The sequence below is a fragment of the Pleurodeles waltl genome, chromosome 4_2 (genome assembly GCF_031143425.1).
Source record: "Pleurodeles waltl isolate 20211129_DDA chromosome 4_2, aPleWal1.hap1.20221129, whole genome shotgun sequence".
In the NCBI taxonomy this organism is placed as follows: Eukaryota; Metazoa; Chordata; class Amphibia; order Caudata; family Salamandridae; genus Pleurodeles; species Pleurodeles waltl.
In genome coordinates, this window is record NC_090443.1 from 333,791,482 (window position 1) to 333,808,973 (window position 17,492).

General features: G+C 48.3%; 1 protein-coding gene across 2 annotated transcripts in view; it reads left to right on the forward strand.

Annotated features, from left to right (window-relative positions):
- KCTD17 (potassium channel tetramerization domain containing 17) overlaps nt 1–17,283 on the forward strand; it is a 36,067-nt gene extending 18,784 nt beyond the window's left edge. For both annotated transcript variants that reach the window (XM_069231359.1, XM_069231358.1), the window contains exon 6: nt 16,414–17,283. In XM_069231359.1, the coding sequence (XP_069087460.1) occupies nt 16,414–16,524 (111 nt within the window). In that variant the 3' untranslated portion in view covers nt 16,525–17,283. The remainder of the gene's footprint in view (nt 1–16,413) is intronic.
- Nucleotides 17,284–17,492: the final 209 nt, after the last annotated feature.

Here is a 17,492-nt window from a genome sequence, read left to right on the forward strand (position 1 = left end):
GTTCCGGTTCATGGTGGTTTCTCGTCACTTTTGGCTTCCAATCTACTTATTAGGGTTTCCCAGACCTTGCTACCTGTATGCTGTTGACCCTCCCCAGCCGATTTCCGCAGCACCATTAATTCTGCGCTAGCCCATCTCAGTGTCATGTTGTGCCAGGTTTTCAGATCTGGAGCAGAGGCCGATTTCCAGTTCATTGCTATCAGTCTTTTATACATTACGTATGCTAGGTCTGTGAATTTATATAAATGCTTATGTTTCTTGTCTCTCTGGAGGATTTAGGGTCTGCTGTGAGCACCAACGCCGTCCGCTCCGATACCTTCTCCGCTATCCCACTCCATTACCTGCGCACATTCCCAAACCATATGGTAAAAGTGTGCTAGCGGGGCCTGACATCTTGGGCAGGTTGGGTCCGAGCTGGGGAGCATTCGTTTAACCCTGGCTGGTGAGAGATATGCTTGATGCGTATAATTAAATTGCGTGTAGCGAAACCTGGGGTTTCTCGATACCCCTTGTGTGTGGTGCAGCACGTTCGGCCATTCCTCTTGCGAAATCGGGGTTGGGAGGCCATCGTTCCACCTCATCTGAGTATTTTCTAGGTTGGGTGCGGGGTATTTGTTCAGAGTTTTGTATAGGTTCGACACTACTTTCGACTGGCTGTCGTATTGTAGCATGTGGTGTAATGCTAAGGAGATCGCAGGTTCTTGGTTCCCTGCTAGCCACATTGTCTTGATGGAGTGGCATATGGCACAATATGTCATGAACTGCCCAGGATTTACTGAGTAGAGATCCCGTATCTGTTCGAAAGACATTAATTTCCCTTCTTCAAAGCAGTCACCTATCGTCTCTATGCCCGCCTCCGTCCAGGCCGCTAGCGAGCGTTTTCTTTCTCCTCTTTCCCAGCCAGGAAGTACGCCCAGCTGTATGAGAGGCGAGTAGGGGAGCACGCTGCGGCCGTTTTGAATATATCTTTTCCAGCATGCATGCGCCACTAGCATGAGTGGTTTGTCAGACACATCCTTCGGAGTCCTGGTGGCCAGCCAAGCAACCAAGGGTGCGCCGCACAAGTACGTCAGTACCCATGCCGATTCAGCCAATGTGGGCCTATGTATCCAGCTCTGTATCCACTGTAGCTGTGCAGCCGCGTAGTAACGTTCAAAATTAGGGGCGCCCAGACCGCCCTCAGTCACTGGGCGCTGCAGTGTAGTAAGTGCGACGTGCGCTCTGCCCCTCGCCCATATGAGTTGCAACAGGGCCCCGTTCAGGTCGCGGAAGAAACTCCTAGGGATCAAAAGTGGCAGTGCCGCAAAGTAGTATAGTAGCCTAGGTAGTATCAGCATGTTTGCTATCGCCACTCTACCCATCGGTGATAGCGGTAGTTTACACCAGAAACGTAGTCACCCTTTTATGGAGGCTAGTGCTCTCCCCAAGTTTCCATCTCTAAGGTCCTCTGACTTGTGATATATTTGTACCCCCAGGTATTTGAATGAATCAAAACACCATTTCAATTGCCCGGTCAGGGATGTACCTCTATTTGATAGTGGCCGTGGAGACAAGGGGAACATGCACGATTTTCCCCGGTTCACTACTAGACCAGATAACACCCCGAATTCAGTCAAAAGTGAAATTACCAGCGGAATCGTCTCGGTTCCCTTCCGCAAGTATATTAAGGCGTCATCTGCATATAAAGATATTATATGTTTTGCCCAATTCTTGAGTATGCCCCAGCTGTCCTCCATCATCCGCAGGCGGGTCGGCAGTGGTTCCATCGCTATTGCGAATAGCAAGGGGGACAGGGGGCACCCCTATCTGGTGCCTCTGGCAATCGGGATGCTGTCAGATACAACTCTCCCCGTTTTCACGCGTGCTTGTGGTTTGGAGTATAGTGTCTGCACCCATTGTATATATTTAGGGCCTATTCCCATTTTCCGCATGGTGGTGAACAAGAAGTCCTACCCCAGCGTGTCGAATGCCTTCTCAATGGCCAGTGAGAGCACCATTTCTTCAAGTGCCCCCGGTGGAGTGCCCCCCCATCACTCCCAGTAATCTACGGATATTTAGAAAAGTGTTGCGTTTGGGGATGAAGCCGGTTTGGTCGTCATGTATCAAAGTGTAGATAACGGGCGCTAGCCTATTAGCCAATACTTTGCCCAGGATTTTACAGTCCGTGTTTAAGAGTGAAAGTGGTCTATAGGATTTAACGTCAATAGGGTCCCGTTCCTGCTTGGGTAGGACCGCTATCATGGCTTCTCTTTGTGTGGGGGGCAACGCCTTGTGGTTCCAGGCTTCCTCATACACTTTCAGCAGGTGAGGCTTTATATAATTTGAATATGTCGCGTAATATTCTAGTGGGAGGCCGTCTATTCCCGGTGCCTTATTCCTGCGCATCTGTGCTATTGATACGTTTAATTCCGCTACACTCAACGGGGCCTCCAATTTCTCAGCGTCTCCCTAAGACAATTGTGCCAATTGGGATCCTGCCACAAATGCGGGGAGCTGTGTAGGCGTACAGGCCGCTCGCTTGGCGTAGAGGTTCGCGTAGTATTCCCTGAACCCCCCCATTTATCTCCTTTTGTGTGGAGGCCATCTCTCCGTTTAGTTTTATGGCCCCTATTGGAGATTGTTGTCGGTCTCCCTTGAGGAGCCATGCCAGCAGCCTGCCTGACCTGTTTCCCTCCGACTGCTGCCGCATCAAATAATATTTGTGGTCGTGCCTACGGAGGCGAGTATCTGCTTCTTTATATTTTGAGCCGCCTCTTGCAATACGGTGTAGGGTGCCTCCTTCCGTGCCACCGCTGTTTCCAGCGCTCTCAATTCCTTCTCTAAGTTACTGATCTCCGAGGGTAGAGTGCGCCTAACTCCCCAAGTGGACGACATGCAGTAACCCCTGATTACCACCTTATGTGCCTCCCACTCTGCTGCCCTTGTGCTCGCGGAGTCTGTGTTGGTTTCCCAGTATTGCCTCCGCGCCGTGTCCAGTCCCTCTGCGTGTGCCTGACCTTGGAGTGCTTCTGGCTGTAAACGCCATGTGGGGATCACTGATCGAGTTCCGCTCCATTTTAATATCATTTTGAGCGGCGAATGATCCGATAGTGTCTTAGCCAGGTACTCTGACTCACTCGACAATGTGCATATATCTGTGGAACCCCAGATTATGTCTATTCTAGTATGCACTCCGTGGGGTATTGAGTAGAATGAGTATTCTCTCTGTTGGGGGTGTTGCGCGCACCATACGTCATAGTCTCATATCTTCCGCCCATACCTGCAGGGGGCTCTTAGCGCTTCTATTTGTTATACCTTTCTTGGGGGGGGGGGGGGGGGGGTTGATCTATCCAGCGCTGCATTCGGTAAGCTATTAAAATCACTTCCCCATATGGCCGGGGCTGCAGGGTTTACTAGTAGTGCCGGGGTGAGTATCTCCAGAAAACCCACCAGTGCATTGTTGGGGGCATAAATCCCTATGAGCGCTAAATGCCTCCCGTCCAGTTGTCCCTCCACTATTACATATCTGCCACCTGGGTCTACTTTATATGAGGTTCGTGTAAACGGGCCGCCGCCTGCTATCCATATCAGTACCCTTCTAGCAAACGCTGAGTAAGCTGTGCCTATTATCTGCCCGCCCCATTTCCCACGGATTTCCTGCAGCTCAGGTTCCAGTAAGTGTGTTTCTTGTAGGATAGCTATGTGAACTCTCTGGCGTCTGAGACGCACGTGCACCTGCGCCCTTTTGCCCGGTGTGCCCATGCCCCTCACATTCCACGTAAATATTTCATATTGGTGTGCATGTACAGTCGTGTGCCCAGACATGTGTCACTGAATGGTGTGTCTCCATCTTGCACTTCCCAGAGTGCGGCTTCCTTCTGGACTCATTCCCCCCCCCCCATTCCACCGGGTGTGTATTTAAGACTGACATCAACAATGGTGTATCCTGTTCTCTGAGTTGACCTATAACAAACCCTTTAACTCCTCAAACCCCTCCCCAGTTCTAACTATTTCCCTTAACCAACTACTAACACTTAGTGAAACACCCCACGTACTACTATGTGGTGAGGTCTGTATCTGTTCGAATACCTGTGGGGGAGCCATTTTGATTTCAGATGTGGCCCTTGTGCGGAGCTCACATCCTTCCTCAGACCTGGTCTGCGGGTATGTGCATATATAAGTGTGGGCACTCCCGATATGTTGTGTTGCGTTGTCGTGTTAGTCACCCCCCTTTTGTTTGCCCGCAGTTATTGATCAGCGAACACAGCGTCGAGGATTAATCGTTCAAAAGATACTCTTTATAGCCAACACGGCTGGCGATTCGATTCTGTTGTGGTTTGTTCTGTACCCCAGTCGCTCGCTGCCCTGTCGGGACTGAGGTATCCGGTGTGTTATCATCATTTACAGTTCATCTGCAGTTCTAGGGGTAACCTCCGGGCCCCGGAGCGCATCTGTAATCGTGGAGTCCGAGCTGGCCGATTCCGAGCCCGCAGAGGGGCCCGCCCTGAGTGTCTCAAAAGAGTTCTGCATTAGTAACGGAGTTTCTTTTAACACTATTGCTCTTTCCTCCGCTGCTTGTCTCTCCTTGGGCTGTCCCTTGTGGCGTCTCTTATTACGTTTTCTCGATGTGGAGGGCATCCATTCCTCCTCTTCATTCGCTCCTTCATTAGACAGTGCTATGCCTTTAGCATGCATCCAGGTCCAGGCATCTTCGGGGGATGTGAACATATGGATACGTTCTTCTGAGATCACCCTCAATTTGGCAGGGAAGAGAAGAGCATATTTGATGTTGTGTTCCCGGATTTTCATGTAGGAGTTCCGTTGTTTCTGTACTTCTTGAGTGAAGTCTGGGTAAGCATGGACCACTGAGCTCTCCTGCCGGAATGGGCCTTTGCTGCAAAATTGCTGCAGTATCAGGTCTCGGTCTCTATAATTCAGGAGCCTCACTATTAATGGTCTAGGAGGTTGACCCGGTAGTGGTGGTCTACCCGGGATTCTGTACACTCGTTCGACAGAGAAGAACTTCGAAGGGGACCCGCTTCTTTAAGACTTCTTTAATTAGCCACTGCTCTATGGTTAGTTCCGAGTTCTGTTCTGGTGGGTGCTCAGGGTTCCCCACGAAGCAAATATTATTGCGCCGGGATCTGCTTTCTGCTTCTTTGGCGTGCCTCCATAGGATCTTCACCTCTGCGTCCAGGTGCTGTATTTGTTTCTGGTTGTCCGAGACCATGGGGCTCGTCTTGCTCAGAGTATCCTCAGTTGTTTTCACCCTCTCTGTCAAGTTCCGATGATCCACTCTGAGTAGGTTTAGATCTTGTGATACTGTGTCTATTTTTAGTTCTAGTGAGGATTTAGTGTCCATGATTGCCTGTAGCACTTTTTCGAACTGTACAGAGTGGGATTGGAGTGTACTCTCCAGTGATTGCAAGGTTAGGATTTGCTGCTAGTCATTGGGCGACGGGCCGGGCGCGGTTTTTTGCTGACTTGGATTTCCCGGCCATTGTTGTTCCTCTTATGTAATTCCCGCAGCCAGGAAACAGTTAGATTATGCGTTTCTAGAGCGGCGAAGCGCCCCGGGAGTTCCAATCCTCCTTTCGACGTGGTATGCCTTGTTGAGGCCCCTATGTCCTGCTTCTGGTCCCTCTTTGTCTATTCTATCTGTAGAGGCTTGTGCTGGGTCAAGTATTGCTGTTGGTGGGGGACCTTGGTGCTGCTAGTTGGGCGTTCCGGTCCTGGGGTGAGTGCAGGTGCCCTTCAGGGTGTCTACCCTGAGCCGAGCCCCCAGAGGGGGGAGGGATGGTGGGGGGTCAAGGCGATCCTGGTGTCCGCAATATTCCTCCACCTATATCTCCCCCGCGCATCTGCAGGCCCCAGCCCGTGCAGCGCAGGAAAATCTGACTAGGGCGATTGTGCAGGGGGGAGGAGGGGGAAGGGGAGCCTCCTAGTTGGGCTACCCCCCTCGGCTGTTTTTTATCAGTTTACAGTGTTTCCCCCATTGCCTTCTTTTCGCCCTGTTGTCCCCGTGACCCTGGGGGGATGGGGGGAAGCAGCCTCCAGTGGTGGGGGGGGGGGGCCTGTCCCCCGCTGTGTTTGGGCACTTCACCCTTGGATCAGGTGAGCGTCCACGAGGCTCTGGTTTTTGCCTCCTGTGTGGTTCCCTTAAAATTTCCTAGCGTCCGGGCCGACTGCAGTGCCCGGACGCATCACCATCATCCCGCCGTGCCCCCTTGTTGTTTGGTTCGTTGGGGCGGTCCGCCCCTTGCAGTGAAGTCCGCCGGCTCTCGCCGCTCCGTTCGGCTGACTAAGGGGAAGAGGGGGGGGAGGAGGGGAGACGCAGCGGTGAGGGGAGAAGCCACCCCGGTGCTCAGGCCTCGACCCCCGAGGCCCCCTCCCCCACTCCAAGGGCCCCCGGCCCCTTACCTCCACCGCTCCAGGGTGTTCTTTTCTTTCAACAGAGGCTCAGGCCTCCAGGGCGCAGCCATTTCGCGGCTCCGTGGCCGCGCCTCCGCTCCGGCACCTCGATCGGCTCCTGCTCCCATGCGGGCTCAAGCAGCCCCGCTGATCCGTATGCCACCCGGGGGCCGGGTGCACACCGCCAGAGATCAATCTCCCTTTTCAGGAGTGCCTTGCAGGATTATTTCTTCAGGTCCGATTCGGAGGTCCTCGTTAGGTGTCCGACTCGGTCGCCATCTTGGCTCCTCCCCGTCGCACGGGGCATATATAGTGCTGACTGTAGGTTTGGAATGTCGGGGTGATGTCAGCATTGTCCATGGCGATCGTGCCATCACCCATGAGAAGGCGCTTTACATAGCATGAGAGTTAGGCCAGAAGAGACACTTCAGTGTACGGCTCAGTCTCTCCTCTGCCTCATATTGATGAGCCCTGGCATATTTGCCCATGTAGGCAACCTCTCATTTCACCAAGCCCCAGAACTCCAGCAGTAGCTTGTAGCGGCTGTGTAGTTGGGTGGGTTGTGAAATGTCCATTGTGGCCAAATTTATATCACACAACTCCCTCTCCACTGTAGACATGTCTCTTCAAATGCTCCAACGAACCCCTGCATGTTTGAAAATGCTGACGCCGTGTATATACCTTGAAGGCCTCCCAGAGTGTGGAGTGCTTATCTACTGAGCCAGTGTTGACTGCAAAATATTAATTGATGGCCTCTCGGGAGTACCGATTTGAATACAGCATCGTGCAGTGCATTTTCTGAAAAACCCCATTGCCATGCTGCATGGCCTTGGTATGGGATATGCAACGTGGCCTTAACAGGGGCATGATCTGAAAGAGTATGGAATGTTTGTGTTATATCTGTTAGTCAAGGGAGAGCCCCCCCACCCCACCCGAAACACATACCAGTGGTCAATACAGGTACAGACATCATGAGTGGACAAGTAAAATCTGTAGTCTTTGGTGTGGTCAAAGCATCCTCAAGCTGGAAAGCGTCCAGAAGATCATTAAGAGCTCCTAAGGAATGGGGGATTGGTGTCAGCTGCAGTGCTAGTGGAATCCAGAGTAGATTGCCATGCAAAATTAAAGTCTCTCTCCCCCCCCCCCCCCCAAACACACACACACACAATCACGATTAAATCTGCCTGCGAGCGCACCATCAGAGCGGAGACATTGTGATAGAATTCTGAGGCATTAATATTGGGTGCATAGATATTGATAAGCTATGCTGCTTTATTGGCCAAAGTGCCAGAAACAAGTTGGTATCTGCCATCTGCATCAGCCATGCAGTCCTGATATACAAAGGGGGATACACTTGTGAATTAAAATGCAGACCCCCTGGGAATAGGAACTGCAATGGGCAAAGAAACTATTTGAGCCCCACAAAGCTGCGTATGGACAGTCGTCTCGCGAGGAGAGATGCGTCTTTTGAAGAAACACCAGTTTGGCACCATGTCTATTTAAGTAGGAGAGAAACTGGCTTCTCTTTTCTGGGGTTGTTTATGCCTCGGATGTTCCAGGTAATACACGGGAGATCAAGTCCCTGACGGCTTTAAGGCTGGGTGTTCGTGTACTGTTAAGTGGGGTAATGTGGTGTGTGGAACGCAGTGTTGTGGTGATGTTAAATGATACATCAATCGTGCACTAAACAGAGAAAAACAGAGCAAAAGCGACCCCGCCCACCCGCACTAGAAGAAGCAACACCTGGCGAATCCCTGGATAAGAAAGACGCAGGCTAAGTGATTTATGAGCGTGTTCAACTACAATAAGTCTCGTAAAGATTTGCCTGCCGAAGAGTTCAGTAAGTTCTCGCCTTACACATCTGAGCGCCCAATGTTGTGGATTCGGTGATCCCTATAATCCATAAATTATTGCGGCAAATCTTCGTTTTTGGCCATCGCAGATTTAAGCATGCCCTCTACCTTGTCTATGCTTCTGGACATCAGTGGCTTCATCTTCAATCTCAGAGATCCTGCGTACTGCCCCATCGCGGGCGGTCAAGGCCTTAACCCAAGAGGTCTAGAAGACTAAAAATAGTGTTGAAACGGGCATCTATAGATTGGGATCCGGCACGGTTCTCAGCCATGATGGTGGAGGCTCCATCGTCATTGTGCGAGGCCTCCTCAGTGTCTGAGAAGGATTGGAGCCACTGCGGTGTCCTCGAGGGATTGAAAAAGAGCTTCTTCTGTTTTGGGTAACTGCGCCCCATCGCAGGCATCAGCTAAACAGTCCCAAGGGGGACACAGCCTCAATGGTGGTGGAGGGGAGGTACCACGGGCAGGGTGGTCGTAGTTACTGTGGTCAGGTAGGCCTCAGCGTGGTCTCAGCCATAGCCTGCGCGCGCCATCTGGTAGCAGGTGTAAATGTGGCTTGTGGTGGTTAGGCCTGCAGTCACAGAGTTGACTAGCGACCGCCCGTATGGCAGCGCCCAGTAGGATCCATGGGCACGTAGGCCACACTATTGTACTGCAGGCAATCCGGCAGTACGCAGCAGTAAGCACAGCCTAGGCCATTAAGGCAGAGGGTTAATGAGCTACCTACTCGGAGGTGCTGTCTGGCAGGCAGAGTCTCGGCGCGAATGTGGCCAGATCAGCGCTGTACCCCGGGGCAGGCCCGTCAGTGTATAATGGGCTTCAAGGTGCATCTCCCCAGACCGCACTCTCCCTCCTTGTCTTTGGTGACAGAGACCGGGCCGCACGATGAGAGTTGCATCTTCACCACTCGGAGGCGGAATTCACTCGGCTGAACCAAGTTGAACGCGCTCACGCCCCAGCTCCTGTCGTTGCGAGACCTCCACGGGCCGTGTCGGGCCACGTCGGGGCAGATCCCAAAGCAGCGCGGGCCCGGGGACGTATTTGTAAAGTGAGGGGGGGGGTCCCTTCACTTAATCATGGGCAGCATGTGGGGGATTGAGTGATGGATGGCTGGGCTCGTCCCGGAGCTTGAATGCCATGCGGTAATCTTGGTCGCCGATTGGGCCACGCCCCCAACCTTTTAATTTTTATTAAGGTATTTAATTTTAATTCATTTGGATTAATTATTCGACCTTTACCTTTGTTTTATCTCTTTATTTTTAAGATTATTCAGTAAGTTTCTCTTAACATACACGTATTTTGTAAAAAAAACAATTTTTAATTTACTCTATGCATTTGTAATTAGTGTATTTAGGTGAGAAGACACGCCACGAAACACATTTCTTTATTTATTTCATTTATTATATTTAAACGAACGTATCGTTTAATAAAATTTAAATTAATTTATTTTTAACCCGGCCCAAAAACAAATGATTAAATGTACACTTTGCGATGTAGTTACTATTTCGATATAGTGCAGACATTGCAGTGCTATGGTGATGTAAAAGGAGTATGCTGAAACGAGGACTTTAGAGCGGCTATGAAGTTGCACATTGTGAATCAAACAGCAGCCACAATGAAACGGGCATTCTTAGTTTAAGGCGGTTCGGATGGTAAAGGCACATGGGATACACATAGGTCAGTCTTCCTGAAGTGAATGCATACCCCGAATTATTCTGAGGCGGCCCTCGGAGTGGGCATTGTAAGTGCAGTGTTTGGAGCATGGTCTGGCAACCTGGTGCCTGTGAAATGGCCGGTAGGGCCAATGAAGGGGTCAGACACACATGACAAGCCAGTGGTCTGGGACAGAGCTCGTCCTCCTGTCAAGCCCAAGGTGTTAAAGCTTTTTTTCCCTGCCAAGTGGCATCTGACTCTGGGTGAGTCTTACTTCCATGTACACACCCCTACCTGCTGCCCGTCACGCCGCCTATTTCAGGACAAAGTCCAAAGGTGTGTATAAACACATAACCTCTGTTTTGCTGATGCTGTGCTTCTACCTTCGGTTTAATCCCTGCTGATCTCTGCATGGTACATACCTTGTTCCTAATAGGAAGAGCCTGACCTTTGTCATGCACCTGTGTAATAATCAACTGAGATCTGGAACAGTCTCAAAACCTTTCTGTTCCAGCTCTTCTTTCTCACCGCCTGGATTTTTTGCCTTAGGATTTGTGCATTGAGAAAAAACTTTGCAAGTCAGTAGTGTCTGCATGCACGCCGTTGCTACCTTGCCGTATCTCCAGCCCTCAGAACAACCTGTCAAACAACATCCATCTTTCCGCATCTCCTTCGCTGCCCCTTCAATCAAGGACTCTACTCGTCCTGTGTCTCTGGAATAGTTTCCTTTCTTATTGCCCCTTCATTCTTGCTTCTTCTCTGTCCATATCACCACCACTTGAAAAAATAATTATCCTTCCCCTTCTCGGTAACCTTTTCTGACTAGAACTGCACTGCTTAATCAATATCCTCGAACTCCTCGTCTACATCTTATACATAGCACTGCTGCTTGATCAATACACCCCTTTTCCTAAACCATCTCTTAGCCATAGCAGCACTGCTTGATCAATACCCTCTTTCTTCTCAGCCACCTCTTAGCCATAGCAGCACTGCTTGATCAATACTATTTCCCCTCGGGCGTCTCTTATCCATAGCCATACTGAGTAATCAATACTCTCCTTCTCCTCCACCACCTTTTGTTCATATCCTCGCAACCCAATCCAAATCTCTGGTTCTCCTCAGTCATCTACTTTGCCCTCCTAAGTTTTCGGGTTTTGTGTATTTTTATGTTGCCGTCATACTATTACCAAATAGTTAAATAAAAATTGTGCTGTCGACTTTGAGACCTGGATCCTAATCCCAAACCAATGTATGGTGGTGCACTGTTCGTTTCAAGCAAAGTTTGTGCTATATAAATAACAATACATACATACACTGGAGGAAATATTTTAAAAAGCCCCAAGTCCTCTTTCTGACATAGAGAAGATTAAAAGGGGTAAAAATAGTGAAGGGTGTAAGGATGAAGCAGGGGGAGACTCATCATGGATGAAATTGGATGGAGACATTTGGGATTGAGGGCAAAAAACTGGAAGAAGAGTATTCTTTCAACACCTTTTGAAACTAATTTGTCATCAACACTAAGGCTGTTTACCTGCAGACTTGTATACTGGCTGGGGTGTACCAATATTATGGCTCCCATTTTGCAGGGCACACATGGTTGTCTAAGTTTCCAACACCTTCGCTGTCCTCCTATTCACATTCTCAGGAAGGGATGCTTCCCGCCCTCCATGTTCTTCCCATCTGGTCTCTGTCCGGCCCTGTCTCTCAGAACGTTCCAGAGATGCTTCATGCTCTTGTGGCTCGTCCTTTGGGGTACTGTGCACTGGAACTGGGTTTTTTTGGGGGTTGGGGGTAGAGTTATTATTTTTTTAACAGTTTTTTTGTTTTTTTTAAAATTGTAATAAATGTGAGACTGTACACCCTTGTCGCGCAAGCCCTTCTCCTTTTGATTTGTTTACTGTTTGTAACATAGTTTTACTGTATCTTTTTCCTACACCACCTTCCATTTCTGTTTTCAACTTTTGTCATTTATGGCCCTCGTTCCTGTCCTAAGCAGTACAGATGTAGTTTGACATTGGAAATGAAATGTAGTGTTTCATCTTCCAAAGTAGGTCACCTGTTTTTCTGGTTTTAACATCAAGTGCCAAAAACACATTTTTTTTTTTGTATATTTTTCACTCGATGTTTTGAAAGTTGATACATGTGTCTCATACTGGAGTATTACCAACTTTTGCTTGGAAGATTTCCTCCAGCTCCCGTCCGATTGATCTGTATTTTGCAGATACCACGGGATGCTGCTATCTGCCCCAGTTATACTCTCATGGTCCGAAAATATTTCTACCAACCTGGGGAGCTCTGTATTTAAGCCAAATGTGGCTCCTGACTTACATTCACTTTGGAGGCTTTTCAGGCTGGAAAACGTTTTAGGAAAAAGGCCAAGAAGTTACCCAGAGGGTAATCCACCCTACCAGATTGAATAGTGGCTTCAGTTTGCTGGCCACTAGTTCTTTTGTCATCACTTGTTTGGATCCCCGTTTTGTTTACAGTAAGCTGATTTTGTTTAGCCAACACACAGGTCTCGCCTGCCCTGGCTTGCAGCAGGTAGTTGTGGGCATAATGACAGATTAGTAGGCGCACACCAATGAATGCTGGGGCCCTTCGATCTCTCTTAGCATGTCACTGGCCAAGGGGATAAAAAAAAAAGAGGAATCCTGCACAACCCCTGCTTTCCGCGGTGTACCTTCCAAACTTGTGGGTTCCGGAACCATTTAAGTATGGGCGTTGTCTAGCTTTCATGGAAGGCTCGCTATGTCAGAACCCTAACCTTCTTGAGCACTGGCGTCCGGCATTTTTCTGAGCAGAACCTGAAGGTGAGCTCCCAGCACAGGCTCTGGCTCTCAACAACCATGAAAACCACTGAAACGGATTGTGGGGGGAATCACTGCACAAAGTGAATCTCTGGAAATTTGTTTGCTGTTGGAGATGCAATGGGAGAGTTTCAGTCACTCACAAATACCCAAAGCCAACCTCTTTTCTTACAAGCACGTGCATCTTAGCTGGGGCAAACTAGACTCGTTCTACTGGGGAGGGGGCAGCTTCTAACATGCCAAGCAATTAAGGCAGAGCTATCCCCAGACCCAATATATGAAAACAGTGACAAACCATGTTTTTAAGCACATTGGTCGGAAAAACGCGATCTGATTAGAACAAACCTATATATGCCAGGTCTTCTCTCTAAGGACATCTGGGGACCCATTATCACAGATCCAGCATGGGCAGGCTGCTTGGAAGTTGTCACCATTACTGAAGTTTAAAAAGAAAAAATGGGCAATTTCTACACAATTTTGAAGATAAATTGAGGCTTGAATGGTATGTGACTATCCAATGGATTCCTTGGTTTGAAAAATGTTTACATTTATGGTGTAGGTACTTTTTGCCAAAGTTCCTGGACTGCAGTATTCTGCTGCCACATTAGAAACTGCACTAGCCAAGGGCGGCTCTTCCATAAGGGCAGAATTTCTAATGTCCCTCAAATAATATTTATAAATGCATTGCATTAATTAATGTGATTTGTACATGCAATTTTAAATGCTGTTTTATGGTTCTGTGAATAAGCAATAAACAATTATCGATTGCCACATTGTAATGAGGGTTTTTTATTTTGTATTTTTGAGGAAGAAACACTGCGTGTACCCAATGCTGGGTAGTAGCAGTACCACTCCTTTGTGCAGGTGTGCCAGAGATCACAAGGTTTTCACGGATGACTTCTTTACACAGTTCACTACATACCGGGAGACCCCTCCAAATTCGGATCTGCACCAGCATCACTCCCATTGATAGTGGGGTACTTCTGGATATTTCACACTCTGGAGCTGTGTAGAGAGACCAAAGGAACACTTTTGTAGCATAGGTCTCTCCTAATTCACTTTTTGTTTGTCAGTGTCGTGTGTGCTCCATACGTCAGGAAAACATGGTCCTCTTCCACTTGACAGTCTTTCCTCCTGCAGAGACAGGCACTCTCTTTCACTCTCTCAACAGGCAGGCAGTTATCTAGGCACATCCTCAATTTCTTCTCCAAGCTGCACAGACTTTAGGCAATGTTTCCTCACCTCTGGGAGTCTGGCTATTACACAGACACCAGCTCCTGGTCACACAGCAGTTCTTCGAGTACTCTGTGGCATACTCTTTCTCTTTGTCAAGAAGAAATTTGAACTGGAAGAAAGTGGGAAGTTTGGGGCAACACATGTAAATGCATTTTCCAGAGAAAAGATGTGGATCTCCTCTCTTTGGTCCTGGAACAGGTTTCAGCTTGGGAATGGTATTTCTTAACAAATGTAATTTTTTGGCTGTAGTTCAAACACATCTTTTATGCATAATGATGGCTCTCAAAGTAGGTGGTGATTAGGCTGGCCCCATGCAGGAGTATTTCAGATTATGGGCACTATGAAGAGTGACGGCTGTGTATCTGTCTGTCATTGCCTTTTCTTAAAATACATGCAGGACAGACATAGTGGCAGGCCCTGCCTAGGTACTTCACCACTTTGAAGAACTGAGTCTACGGGCTCTCCCCCGGCTCTCCCCCTCTCCCTACCATCCATCAAATGGCAGAGCTCAGGAAAATCGAATCCGCAGTCCCTTGCTAGCAGGTCTGTGTAGGTGTTCTAAGAGTAGCCCTATATCCAGCCTCACGCACTTCAGTACTTGGGTTTCCACCCACCAGTCACAGAAATGCAGCAGTACATTTCCACTGTCTGTGCAAACTGTGCTACCTTTCATCTTGTGCCGTGCCAATCTAAGGGCATCCGAAATGGATCTCACTGGTCCAAGCATTCGTACTCGCACTCAAGCAGACATTTTTCCTGAGTGAGACTGTCAGGAACAAATCTGTTCAGGACTACTAATTCATAAAAATCGGATCAAATTAACAACACAGGTCATTGACAATAGCCCCATGTTGATAAAGGGCACACTTGATGCCCCCCTTATGTCAAAGAACCAGGACTGGAACTTGTCATTACCATAGACAAGCCTAAACCCCAGCATGTTAACTGGGCACAAAAAACGTCTGGATGCCAGTTTTACATACAATTTGTCCTCTCTGGACAGGAGAGCATGCCTGTATTCTATGCAAGACACATTCATGTCCCAAAAGGACCGGATTCCAAGTTGTGCGGAATTTGGGCGGGAATTACTACTACTTTGTGGTGGAAAATGTAATCCGTGACCTAATTACCTCCTGTCCTGAATTTTTCACTTCAGAACGCGGCCTAAACTGAAATCTGTGGTTTACAACACAATTACTACAGGTTTGGCATTTTTGTGAGCATTTTCCCTTGATAGATTTTACCAGGTTTTCCTTGGTGAAAACTGTCAGTAGAAAATTGTGGAGTGTGGTCATTGGTGCTAAACTCAGAATCATGATCCATGTGCAAACGTCTATTTGTGCATGAATCGAAATATATAAAACTCAACGTGGAATCTTTAGTAACTTAAATACATTTACGTAAAGTATGTAAGTTTAGAGAAGGCAGAGGTAGATTATGTTAAAATAAAAGCCCAACTTTGTATTACCTTTATAACCGCTCCTAACTTTGTATTACCATTATAACTGTTTGCGGTTCCCTCGGATTTGAGTATATTATCCTATAGCAGTATTGATACAGCACTTGATAATGCTAAGAAAAGTGTTACCTGCATTTGTGGATGAGGATCATGCTGTTTCATGGATGGAAGAATGTACATTTGCTGTGCGGCCCACATAAGGGAGTGTTTTTGTCCTATATATGAGGACCATAACTAGGCTCTTAGGTTATATCGCAGCACCTATACATTATTCGAAGTGAAAAGGAGTGGAACCCGTGTTTTAGCATTAGATTCTGATGTATGGATTAATGGATAGATAGAAGTGTGTAAATGCTGCGCGGCCTACTTTTGAAGTGTTATGATGTTTTGCGTGTATGGTTGAAGCTGCTCAAATCTTGTTACAAATAAGCTGGTACCTGAGACTGCTCTCACATGTAGGAGAAAAATGCGAGGATAAACAAGTTCATACCAGTACCTTCCATCATTGACTGGTACATACAGTTTGGAGGAGACCGACTACAGGGCAGGTCCCCAGTGCAGTTTTGTTTTCTGTTAAAAATGGCAAGGTATAGATATGTGTGTAACACTACCCTAAAAATGCCTCTTCTGATTACACATTTTCACATTTCTTTGCTTCTTTTGCTACCCTCGATAACTGCTTTTATTCTGACACACACACACACACCCCCCCCTCACACACACACACACACACACACACCCACCCCCCCCCCTCACACACACACACACACACACACACACACACACACACCCCCCCATCTTCCGGTTTTTCAAACTTCGCTCATTTGATATCACTTCTTCAGCAGCTTGTCTCGCCAGTACATTCCCCCTCGGTCGGCTTAATCAGCTTCTCTGGCTGCCCTCTGTCACCGTGTTTGACCCCCACCTCTGTCTGCATTTCGCAAGCCACCTGCCTCTCTTCAGTGCCTCTTCCCCTGGTTACCTGCTCATTCTCTCCATTTTGCTTGCTTCTCAGAACGATGACATTGACGTGGAGGTGGAACCGGACCACGAGGTGCACCCGGAAGAGGTGATGGTGCATAAGACGGAGGACGAGTGCGCTGCCCATGCCGAAGGCCCCCCCTAGCCATGGCTCTGTGCAGGAGAATTCTTGTGGACTACAGTCCCGAGTCGGTGGGCCCATACTCTACAGCTCCATCAGTTCTATGCTGCGGGATCGTCCACCAGCATGGCCCAGTGCTTCTTGACTTGCTTTGTCCAGAAATACCTGTGGTAGAACCCTCTTAGAACCCCACCATGCCAGAAGATGCTCCCTCAGTTCCTTTTTGCTGAGCTCTCTTAGAAGGCGTTGCTTCCATTTTGTTTGTGTCCCGTTGACATGAGGGTAGTGGACACGCACCAGGATAAGCTTGCAACTGCATCCAGACTAGAGTTGGTCTACCGCCTCCCCCTCTGTGCCCTGCTTCATGTTTGAATGTCCCCAGCTCTTACATTGTTTATTCTATAATCTCCTGCCTCCACACTCCCAACTTTCACGTCACTCTTGTTTCTTTCTCTCTCTCTCTCTCTCATCCCTCTCCTTTTGTATTTACTGACGTCTGTCCCTTTGTTTCTCTGTCCCTTTATCCGGCTATCTCTCCCCTCGCATCCCTCGGTATTTCTGTGTTCTGTCTTCACAAAACCATTTTCTCTGTTTTCTCATGGTATGGTTTCACACTTGTTCAGCATTATAACCCTTATGTTGGCACGCTTTACTACTTACACACACCCCTGCCTGAGATGTCAGTAAAGGAGCCTTCCAAGGGGCGCCGGACCCTCTACTTCCAGCTGACTGAAGTCTTCTGTTTCTTTTATGAATAAAGCTCTTTCTGCCCTGAAAGCTTCACTACTAGTGTCTACATGGCATACACATATTATTTATGCAGATTATACGTACTTGTGCTGTGGGGGTACCACAAAAGACCTTAAACGTGCAAATCTCGCTCCTTTGGTACATTTTGGCACAGTGGTGCTTTCAAACATCTTTCGAGAAATAGACCCTCAGCTATGAGTAGCTAGATCCATAACACATGCTTACTCCCGAGAAAGATGGTT